Here is a 12,501-nt window from a genome sequence, read left to right on the forward strand (position 1 = left end):
CTAGTTGTTGCTCCCTGTTGTTATTCAGGAACCTGAGAAGGTAGCAGCCCAGTTCCTTTATGATGGATCTTTCCAGAGACTGCTGTCCAGACTTAGCCTCAAAGTCCAAAGCATGTCAAAGAAACAACAAAAGTAAAAAAAAATCTAAATCGGAGGTCCTTTTCATTAACAAAAGTTGCTCATTTTGTCTAGTGGTTTATCTATTCTAGTTTAATTATAATTACCACCATCCCGTTCCGGTCAGAAAGCCGTCCTAGATTATTAGGTTTAGCACTGAGGCAGATTGTGTGAGTGTTGAACTAGGGTTGTACCGGGTATCGAACTATCAATACTTTTTTGATACCTTTTTACATCCCGGGATTGTCATTTTTCAAATACTCGCCATTCTCCCATAAGCGACCACACAGTGGAGAAGGAAGGCGAGCACCACTGCCGGCTGCTGCCACCTATGATATAACAGTGGCCTGATGGGGGAGTGTTAGGAAAAATAGGAGGGCAGGAGGGAGTTAAACTTATTGTGGAGCTGGATGCTCATAGGTTAAAGGACCTTTGATGATGTAATCGCCATGTGACCAGTAACATCCACTTGGCAATGACATCATCGCAATTCCTTTATCCTTCAACATCCAGAAGGATCTTGCTGCAGGAGAAGATTCCTGTTTTCACACATGTGCTTCATGCTGTATGCCTGTATTAATGTGCCTCACATTCATGGTAACAGTGATCCCATTATGGACCTCATATAATGGGCAACTTGGGGTTAATTATGTCACTTACTATAAGGGCTCATTCAGACGGCCGTATGCTGTCCGCAAAAATACTGAATGCTATCCGTTTTTTTGCGGATCCGCAAAAAAACGGATCTGCAAAAAAACGGATAGCATTCAGTATTTTTGCGGACCCATAGACTTCAATGGGGCCATGTCCTGATTTTCACGGACAAGTATAGGACATGTTTCATTTTTTTTGCGGATCCGCAAAAAAAACGGATAGCATTCAGTATTTTTGCGGACAGCATACGGCCGTCTGAATGAGCCCTTAATATGAGGCACATGGAGGTTCAAAATTAATAACTCCTTTTGCCTCACATTAAAGGGGTATTCCGGTTAATTGTTGGGGTCCTAGATCAGTTGGGGTCCTACCGCTGGGACCCCCCACCAATCACAAGAACCGGTGCCCCGTACCCCCTGCAACACCTGAAATAGAACATGTGATATTGTGCGTTTTGCAGAGGACAGGCATTGTTACAATGGATCTGCAAAAAATGAAAAAATGGATGCAGCACAGATGTCATCCATTTTTTTTATTTATTTTGCGGATCAGTGTTTTTCAGGCCGCAAATACATACGGTCATGTGTATGAGCCCTTAATGCGAGGCACATGGAGATACAAACTGAGAAAACCATGTGCCTCACATTAAGGGCTTGTGCACATGACTGGCTGTTTTGTGCATTCCTCAGTTTGTTGAAAGGAACGTCCGGTCCCTAATAGAACAGTCCTATCCTTGTCCGTAATGCGGACAAGCATAGGACATGTTTTATAATTTTGCGGATGGCATGGACTGGACGTCAGGATGCGGACATCATGCTGTCTGCATCTTTTGTGGCCCCATTGAAGTAAATGGGTCTGCACCTGACCCACAAAAAAAGCAGATTGGATGTGTCCCAAAAATATGTTAGTGTGCATGAGCCCTAATATTAAGTAATCCCATCATGTACCTACTCGCGTAATGGACAACATAGGGTTAATGTGAGGTACATGATGGGGTTACTTACTTTTAAGTTGAGGCACATAGACATCCAAATTGATAAATCCATGCATGTGCCTCAGCTTAAGTCCTCTTGCACACGAACGTGCCGTGTTTTGCGGATCCGCAAAACACAGATGCCGCCCGTGTGCCTTCCGCAATTTGCGCAAAACGGACAAGAGTAGTACATGATCTATAATTTTTGCGGGGCCACGGAACGGAGCAACGGATGCTGACAGCACACCGTGTGCTGTCCGCATCTTTTGATGCCCCATTGAAGTGAATGTGGCTCGGATGCGGAACCAAACCACGGTCGTGTGCAAGAGGCCTAACTGTAAGTAACCCAATCATTTACCTCACATTTAACCCTATATTGTCCATTGTGTGATGATGTAGTTGACGGACTTGCTATAAACTTGAGGCATGTGGTTTTATCAATTTAGAGTTCCATGTGCCTCACATTATTAGTAAGTGGCCTCATATAATGGGCAATCGATACTTTGCAAAATAAAGAAATACTCGCACATTAGGCTACTTTCACACTGGCGTTTCTGGGTCCGCCTGTGAGCTCAGTTTCAGGGCTCTCACAAGCGGCCCCAAACGGATCAGTTTAGCCCCAATTCATTCTGAAAGGATAAGGATACGTTCAGAATGCATCAGTTTGGCTCCGTTCCGCCTCCATTCTGCTCTTGCAGCGTTTTGGTGTCCGCCTGGCGGTGCGGAGCCAAACGGATCCGTCCTGACTTACAATGTAAGTCAATGGGGATGGATCCGTTTACATTGACACAATATTGGTGCAATTGTAAACGGATCCGTCCCCCATTGACTTTCAATGTAAGTCAGGACGGATCCGTTTGACTTACACATAGACTTTTTTTTTTGACTTGGTTATGCAGACTGAACGGATACCAGCGTTTGCATTTATAGATGCGGATCAGTCTGTGCAGATACCAGACGGATCCGCACCTAACGCAGGTGTGAAAGTAGCCTTAACCTTATGTTGCTTTTTTTTCTTTTTTCTCTGTTTTCTGCTTTGTTGTCGAATGGAATTGAGTATCACAATACTTATTCTTGTGTCAAAAACCAATCAAATTTCTGGTATCTTGACAACACAACTTTAAACTCGGCCTGACAGGAGAGTTATAAAGGCTGTAAACCTATGACTGCCGATATGCTAGATCAGCGGGACAGCGGGCACCCAAACAGGTGAAGCTGTAAGAAGGAACATGACATCGGCTCTTGGGGATATAGTTTTATAACTGCTCACATACCAGTGCCCATACTAGTCTTTGAGCTGGTCGACCAGCCAGACTCTTGTACAGTCTCCTCATTTGTTTATTTTCCGAAGAACCCCTTTAACATCTGGTGCCCTTAATAATTTGATTACTGATAATTGCTTTGAGCTGGTTAATATGCTTTGCTGTTTATCTTAATTAGGGCGGAAACGATTAATCGATTAACCAACACACAAAAATCCTCAATGCAAATTTTTTGCATCGATGATTCGTTTGTGGCAAGTGACCAGAGTGAGTGAAGAGCTTGCTATTACTCGTGCTCCGTGGTCACCCGCCTGCCTGCACAGCGCTGCACTGGATCCTGATGTACACACATCGTCAGGACACAGTGCACATAAGAACGCACTATGACATGATGCTGTGTGACGTCAGGCCCCAGTGCAGCGCGTGAAGAAGAGGATGGAAGATCTCTGGAGTGTCAGCAGCACCCCTACAGGAAAGGTAAGTATTTTAGTTCACTGGCGCTGCGGCTGGGCACGGATGGCTAGGAGTGGCACTGGGAGGAGCTGGTGGCATTGGAGGGGGAACTGCTGGGGAGCAACTGATGGCACTGGAGGGGGAACTGATGGCAGCGGGGCTGACTAGTTTTTATAGAAAACGGTTAATTAGTTTTTTCTTATTAGAGTACTCGATTAATCGGTATTATACTTGATTAGTAAAATAATCAATAGCTGCAGCCCTAATCTTAATTCATTGATTTGTTTGATGGGCCCTTTACACTGGGCAAGAATACCGCACATGATCGCTAATGAGCGTTCATAAAAACACTTGTTAGCAATTATCTGGTGGTGTAAATGTGCCGCTGATTGCCCAATGAACCAGCCAAACGCTCGTTCATTGGGTAATAGATCATTTGTGCGGTCACAAAATTTATCTTGGCCGCAGCGGAGTGTGTTTACACAGCACGATCATTGCCGGCAAATAATGATTCTGTAAGGGGACGAGTGATGACATTGGTGATCACTCCCCATACGGTGGAGGAGATTGCTGCATGTAATAGCAGTGGTCTTCTCCACTGACCAGCAGGCAGTTGTTAGGAAGGAACGCTTCCTTCCTAACAATCTGCTGCTGTATTGTCCTTTGTAAAGGTGAATGACTCTTCATATTACACCCTGTACCTTCAGCGATTTTCCTATAGGAAAAGCAGAGCACTGGCAAAAAGCTTAGGTTTTTGAATTTGCTGATTTACAGGATTCTCTCTGTCCACCAAAAGCTGGCAAAAGAGGTATTCTCGTCCCGGACATTAGTGGTATATTGCTAAGATATGCCACCAATATCGGATAGGTGCATGTTCCCACCTCTGAGACCCACTACTATCTCCAGAACGGGTCCCCCTAAAGTGAAGGAGAGCACACCATGCATGCACGGCCAAATAGCCAAGCTGGCAGTCCCATAGAGGTGAATGGAGAGGTGGCCATGAAGCTGTGGTGCACTTTTTATTCACTTCTATGGCACTTCCAAAAATAGCCTAGCACAGTCATTCAGTTATTTTTGGAACTTCTGTACAGGAGAATGGTGCGCATGTGCGGTACACTCTTATTTAGTTTGGTGGGCACCTATCTGATGTTGGTGGCATATCGCTAGAATATGTACAAGATGGCTAGAACCCTTTAAGAATGTGCAGTCCATTATGTTTTGTCCTATAACACTTTCTACAGTTCACCAAAAATGTTGTGGAAATCAAGTCTATGGAACTGCAAAAACACTTTTGAGAAATGAAGTAGAATGGTCAGACTGGTTCAAGTTGATAATTTGGAGACCCTAATTCAAAGAACCATTCAGTGTGGATAAAATCAAGGCATCCCTGAAGGCACAGCACCTTGAAGTTTATAGGATAGATGGGTTCCACTCCTGTATAGCCAAGAACATTTCACTGAGTTTACACTGAGCTTTAAAATTGGAGCGTTGTAAATCCATAACTGTAGAAGTAGTCACAAGCAGAGGTCGCGCTACATTTTTCCCGGAGTATTTTTAGCCGAGGAGGAGTACAAAAGTTGAAGTAATTTTAAATACATAATACGTAGCCTGCACTTGTTCACATCTGCGTTTGGAGCCTCCGTCACAGATTTTTGTTAGACTGGACAAAAAAATCCTTACATGCAGGACTTATTTGTCTGGTAAAAAGAGAGCAGAAAATCATCGGATCCCATCATAGTAAATTGGAGTATGTTCAGCTCTGTTCCTGTCTGGGCTGGGTTGACATCATGTTTCGGTCATACGTACGTGAAAGAACTTATAATGGACGCCTTAGGCAGATGCCATACTGTGGCATCTGTCACCATAGAGTTCCATTGTACAAAAAATGTATATATTTTATTTTTTTTCTCTGGACTTTGCAGGATGGGAAGATGTGGTACACTAAGATTTCCCATCCTGCAAAAAAACACACAAAAAAAAATGTATATATTGGCTTTTTTATTTTTTACAATGGAACTCTATGGTGATGGATACCACAGTATGGCATCTGTCTGAGGCATCCGTTAACATACATTTTTTTTTGTATATGTTAAACATATGACAAAAAAACAATACTTCCATAATTTTCATTGTTCTGCTCATCTAACGGAGCGGAACAGAAATAAATAGTGGTGGTGTGAACGGGGCCTAAGAGGTGGGTATGCAGGGAACCATTACTGGTCTAAATAACATGAAGCAATTATGGCGAAGTGATAAAGTCCAGTTCAATATGGCGGATCTTCCCTGTACTTGGCTATAATAGCCCGCTGTGCATTTACTACACACTGCAACACATACATCACAGACCCTGCACTACATACATCAGAGTGCGGTGTATGGAGTGCACATCGATACATTGCTGCACTTTCACCTTGTGGTGCAGGTCAGACTGGATGTCCGGGCTCCTCTACAGTTGTCCAGCACTCCATTCCTCTTCATCTCCACGCCATGTTTGCCGGCGCATCGCTGCCCCTGCTCTCTTCATACATCGGTACTTGGGAGCCGGCCCCTCCTCCTTTCATCTCCCGCCAGCTTCCCCTTCTGCAGGGCGGTGTATCGCTCCGGCGCCCGCCCAAACCAATAGCAAAGCTCCTTACTGTATGGAGCTTTGCTATTGGTTATTTCAGGCACAGGCAGCATTGCTGCGCTTCCTATGCCGTTCCCTGTGCTGCTGAATATAGGGGATAAGTCTAAGGCGTATTGGTACGCCTTAGACTTTTTTCAGAGTGGAAAACAGCCTGAACAGGCTTGTGACGCTTGTACAGGCATTATTGCGACCTCTGCTCACAAGACAGTCCGAACAAGGCTGAAGTGTTTCGGGCACACTCATTGCAGTTACTGCTATAAATATGGACTTGGTAACATGTAAGCGTTGATTGGACATTGTGTCTAAAACACTTAAGCGTTGGTTGGACTGTCTTGGTTACTTGTGTATGGTTATTGATTTATATCTGAATATAACCCCAATTTTAGGATCCCAAGATGCTGGACATTACTTGTATAGTGTGGTTCATTCTCAAGCGGATTCTGAGCAGCAGGGATCCTATGGTTACAGTGGGCGCCTGGCTCACAATCACTGGAAAAAGTCTGATCTGTGTAGTTGCCCAATCTCATTCCACTGTTGTGGTGAAATGGGTGATTTGCTGTATGAAAGTGGAGTCCGCTAAACTTTTGAACTACATGTCCCCAGGTTGACATGGACAAGCAGTAAAGCTGGCCATGCACATTTAATAGCCGTTGGCTGGATGATCTTTTGGCCGACAGCTATCTTTTCTGTCTCCATCCCAGGTTTCTCATACAGATTCAGCTCAGCCGTACATGTCTATATGTGCTATGGAGTGAGCTGCGAGACACGTCTCCCTGGAGAACAAAAGGATCCGGCGAAAATATTTATTTCGCATGATCCTTATCTATCCTGACATCTGTCGGGGGAGAGTCGGAAGCTCCCCACACACAGTGTGTCGTCCGGTGGGTTCAGCCTACGCAAGTATAATGTGTATGGCCAGCTTAAGAGTTCATGTGCAACTAGAAATGTGGTCACAGTGAAAAGTGTCAACCTTTTCTATTTAGTGTATTGTGAATTTAGTTTGCCTTTTCACCTTGTTTTGCTTCGCTGTAGTTATGAGGTTTGTTTGCCGAATACAATAGACACTATTGATTAGAATGTAACTTGATCTTGAGGCTCTTGGGTTTGTCAAGCTGGTTGCTGTGCAGCTATCTGCCCTGCTGGATTGACTAAACTATTCTTAAATGGATCTTGTAGGAACTGGTTAAGTTACCAGAACTGGTAGCTCTTCATATGTAGAGGCTAAGGGTTGTATTACACCAATAGATTACCAATTTCTGTCCAATCAGACCAATACATGCAAAAGATCTGTATGTGTAATCGGCCATCTGACCAATGATTGGTCAGAAAATCTGTCAGATAATCTGTTGGGGTAATACAGCCCTAAGGCCCCTTTCACACGGGCGAGTATTCCGCGCGGATGCGATGCGTGAGGTGAACGCATTGCACCCGCACTGAATACCGACCCATTCATTTCTATGGGGCTGTTCGCATGAGCAGTGATTTTCACGCATCACTTGTGCGTTGCGTGAAAATCGCAGCATGCTCTATATTCTGCGTTTTTCACGCAACGCAGGACCCATAGAAGTGAATGGGGTTGCGTGAAAATCACAAGCATCCGCAAGCAAGTGCGGATGCGGTGTGATTTTCACGCACTGTTGCTAGGAGACGATCGGGATGGAGACCCGATCATTATTATTTTCCCTTATAACATGGTTATAAGGGAAAATAATAGCATTCTGAATACAGAATGCATAGTAAACTAGCGCTGGAGGGGTTAAAAAAAAATCAAAATAATAATTTAACTCGCCTTAGTCCACTTGATCGCGTAGCCCGGCATCTCCTTCTGTCTCCTTTGCTGGACAGGACCTGTGGTGAGCATTAAATTACAGGTAAAGGACCTTTGGTGACGTCACTCCGGTCATCACATGATCCATCACATGATCTTTTACCATGGTGATGGACCATGTGATGACCGGAGTGACGTCACCAAAGGTCCTTTACCTGTAATTTAATGCTTACCACAGGTCCTGTTCAGCAAAGGAGACAGAAGGAGATGCCGGGCTACGCGATCAAGTGGACTAAGGTGAGTTAAATTATTTTTTTTATTTTTTTATTTTAACCCCTCCAGCGCTAGTTTACTATGCAGTCTGTATTCAGAATGCTATTATTTTCCCTTATAACCATGTTATAAGGGGAAATAATACAATCTACAGAACACCGATCCCAAGCCCGAACTTCTGTGAAGAAGTTCGGGTTTGGGTACCAAACATGCGCGATTTTTCTCACGCGAGTGCAAAACGCAATACAATGTTTTGCACTCGCGCGGAAAAATCGTGGGTGTTCCCGCAACGCACCCGCACATTTTCCCGCAACGCCCGTGTGAAAGAGGCCTAAGGGTCACCACCACATCTGCTTTGGGCTGCAGTGACTGGTTAGAAGCAGCTTTCCCCTTCATTGATGATTATTCTTTTCTTTGTGATAGTTTGTAGTAGAAAGTTTATCTGATGGATTTTACATAGGTAACATGATTTTTATTTTTATTTTTTTTCTGGTGCTTTTCTTTTTCTTTTTTTTTTGGGTTTCTTAATTTTTTTTTTCTTTGACATAGTAGAAATTTTATCTGATGGAATTGCTATAGGTAACTTGTGCTTTGTTACTTTTTCTAAACAGTTATGCTGCAGCCATTTGACTATGATCCAAATGAGAAGAGTAAGCACAAGTTCATGGTGCAGACCATTTTTGCCCCATCAAACATAACAGACATGGAAACAGTGGTAAGTTGAAAGAAAACACTTTGGATATTAGAAATCAAAAAGTCCAGGAACGATTCTGGAAAAATGCCTGTGAGCGCTGCATGCTTCCAAGAAATCCTTTAGGGTTGTTCCTACCACTGACCTGGTGTCTTTGGCTTTTTTTTTTTTTTACATTGTTTAAACCCTGATAATTCGCAATCATAGTATAACATAGTGACAGGTCTGGATTTAGAACATTATAACCTGATGTTCCTTTCAGATTGTCCTTATTTTGAGTGTATGAACAGCAAACACAGAGCCTTGGAGGTGTGAAGTGTTTGAGAATGTGTGTAAGGTTGGCCTTACACTTAAATATTGCAGTGTCTTTTCTCCTAACCCTGTGTTCTGCCATCCTGAATATTTACAAATAAATGGAATACTATTTCCCTTGTCAAAACATGTATCCCTACAGAGTCATCCCTGATTAATCAGGGTCAGTTGTTAATTTATTCATACGTTTCCATCAGGAACAATGTAGAATGGAACAGCGCAGAATTTTAAGGAAAGATGCCCCAGAATTGTAATTTCATGAAGAAAATAAGTATTAACTAAAATAGATATGTCTGGAGGGTTGTCGGATTCTCTTTAAGAAGCCTGTAAGCCAACGGCAATCTTTAAAGCGGTTGTCTCATATTGCTGTTACTAAGACGAGATGAGACACAGTCCTGACCACCAGCTGGCTGGGAAACGGCAGAGCGCTCCGGTGCTCACTGTCAGTATTTCTCATTGCCGTGCATGTGAGCTACGGAAACGGTGTAACACAGCAAGCTGTGCTGTCTGAGTTAGTTAGGGAAACAGTATCACTTGCTGTGCTACGCTGTTTCCGTAGCTCTCATGCACAAGAACGGGAGCTACTAAAACAACAAGCCCCGAAGAGCTCTGATGTTTCCCAGCCGGGAGGTGAGATGAGACAACCCCTTTTAAAGGGAACCTGTCACCAGTTTTTAACCATAAGAATCATCTGCATCCTGAGATAGTTCTCCCCCACCCTAATCATCCTATTTTTTATTATTTTTTTTTAACACCTCCAAGTACTTCTTTTAGGCCTCTTTCACACGGGCGTCATGTTTTTGGGCCGGATAAGGTGCGGGTGCGTCGTGGGAAAATGCACAATTTTTCCGCGCGAGTGCAAAACATTGTAATTCATTTTGCACGCGCGTGAGAAAAATGGGCATGTTTGGTACCCAGACCCGAACCTGGACTTCTTCACAGAAGTTCAGGTTTGGGTTAGGTGTTGTGTAGATAGTATTATTTTCCATTATAACATGGTTATAAGGGAAAATAATAGCATTCTTAATACAGAATGCATAGTACAATAGGGCTGGAGGTGTTAAAAAAAGATTTAAACAATAATTTAACTCTCCTTAAAGCGAACCTTTCACCTGCATTTCACTTAATAAACTATCAAAAGTACCTTATAGATCATCCTCATTGTGTTATCATACAGTCTTGTCCCGCTTTTCTGCCATGTATATGCATGAAAAAATCGCCTTATAAAGTCCTCGTCTCCAGCTCCACAAGTCACGTTAGAAGTCAAGGGGGTAGCCCTTCCCTCACTCCAGGCTGTAACTCCCCTGCCCTAACCCCGCCTCTATGCAGTCTAATTGACACCCGGCTCAGTCGCCGGGACCACGCTTGTACAGGTGGCGCTTGCGCTGTCTGACTCAAGCGCGATCCTGTAACTGAATCGCTCATGTGCACAGCCCCATAGAAATTAATGGGTTCGGATTCAGTGCGGCTGCAATGCGTTCACCTCACGCATTGCACCCGCGCGGAAAACTCGCCCGTGTGAAAGGAGCCTTACAGTCCACTTTCGCTTTTTTCAAGTTTATGTAAATTAAATGCTTACCTCATCACTTCCCATTCCTAACCCCACCTCCCGTTACATGAGTGACAGAATCTAAAGATCCTACCCTCCTCCCGAACTCGTGTCCCAAATCGCACGCATGTGCAGAACCAGTCACCTCACTCACTGATGAAAGAAAATCTAGAATATTTGCGATTACGAAGAAATGGCACTATATTCTAGATCTTCGCAAATTCTTGAAGTGCCGATATTCTCGATAAAAATCAACACTACTACTGATCATATAATGCAGGGCTCCAGATGGCGACCAAAATGGTCGCCAATGCGACTTAGAATTGCCAAATTGCGACAAGACTTTGTAGTCTTGTCGCCATTTGCGCCTAGACCTTCCGCTGCCCTTTCATCAAACATTGCGCTTCACACATCGAATCTCCATCGCCAGCCCGGCCAGAATAGCAACAAACCTGATCCTCCAATCAGGTGTCCGGTCACATGCAGGTGAAAGACTTTGGATTCAGCTCACTGATTGGCTAATCTGGCACTCCTGCATTGTGATAGGCTGTTGCCGATGGGTGGGCGGGGCTTAGGACGGCAGGCGTTTTGATGGACAGCGCAAATAGGCTGCAGTATCCAGTCACTATCAGGGCGCCTGTGTGAAGGTGAGGGAGCTGGGGCGATCACAGTTCCTGGGCTCTCAGTGCCTGGAGTGGGCGGGTTTGGACAGAGCACAGTGCTTGATCGCATGCTGGATGGCAGCCAGTGGCTGGTGCAGGTACAGGTAGTGTTCTCCTGGGCAATGCCCTGTGCAGGGGGTGGGCAGCAAGCCTGTAGTGGCAGCACATGTCTGCCCAGTCACCATGGCAGGGGTCACAAAGGCATTCACCTGGCACTTTCATGGCATGCTGGGGGAAGGATCTTTAATTCTATTATATCTGTGTGACCAGGCTCTGAGGCTGCTGCAGTGGGCAGTCCTCTGCCTCAGTGTGACTTGTGGAGGAAGAGTACTGGACAAGCAGGCGGGAAGGAAAGCTCAGTGACATCATCTGCAAGTCACATTGCCCTGGCCTTGTGTGGAGAGCCTCCACTCCGAAGTATGTCATTGCCCTTCTTGTCCATCACACGCCCAGCTCCATGTCTGTACAGATGTGCTTTTACTAACTATACCTTATTATAGAGAAGCCATGGGGTTAATGTGCCTAGTAGAGGGGCTCCTGCCAGACCGCCTGGCACTGACCTCCCCCCACTTGTGCCGTTCCTTTCACCATAGTTATGCCCCAGGTCATTAAAGGAGTGGTGAAGATAGCTTCATGTATAGACTACTAGGTGTCTGGGAACCCCTCCAATAATGAAAAAGTGGCCCCATACCCTATGGCAAGGAAGCCCAGCCTGCGGCCCTCCAGCTATTGTAAAACTACAATTCCCACCATGCCCTGCTGTAGGCTGATGGCTGTAGACTGTCTGGGCATGCTGGGAGTTGTAGTTTTGCAACAGCTGGAGAGCCTCAGGTTGGCCATCCCTGCCCTATGGAGCTCCCTGAAATAAATGCAGCAGCAGGTAGTGTATGCACCTGCCACCCCATTTATTCTCTATTGGACTGCTGGGGATAGCTGAGGACAGTGCTTGGCTATTTCTGGCGGTCGCATAGAGAATAAATGTAGCACCAAGGCGCACGCTTCACCAGCCTCTCCATTCATTTCATGGTATGGGGCAGTCCTTGTGGTCAGAAATATAAAACTATCGTGGATTATCAGATTAACAGAATACCCTTTTAAAGGGGTTGGCCCATCTCGCACTTTGGTGGCATAGGATAGGTACGGCCCCCAAAGTGAACGAGG

General features: G+C 44.8%; 1 protein-coding gene across 1 annotated transcript in view; it reads left to right on the plus strand.

The window, feature by feature from the left end:
• The window catches only part of VAPA (VAMP associated protein A), a 48,958-nt gene that overhangs the window by 24,106 nt on the left and 12,351 nt on the right, over positions 1 to 12,501 (plus strand). Inside the window, exon 3 of the mRNA XM_040432207.1 lies at positions 8,738 to 8,841. Within this exon, the coding sequence (XP_040288141.1) occupies positions 8,738 to 8,841 (104 nt within the window). The remainder of the gene's footprint in view (positions 1 to 8,737; positions 8,842 to 12,501) is intronic.

Source organism: Bufo bufo, chromosome 5, assembly GCF_905171765.1.
Source record: "Bufo bufo chromosome 5, aBufBuf1.1, whole genome shotgun sequence".
Taxonomy (NCBI): Eukaryota; Metazoa; Chordata; class Amphibia; order Anura; family Bufonidae; genus Bufo; species Bufo bufo.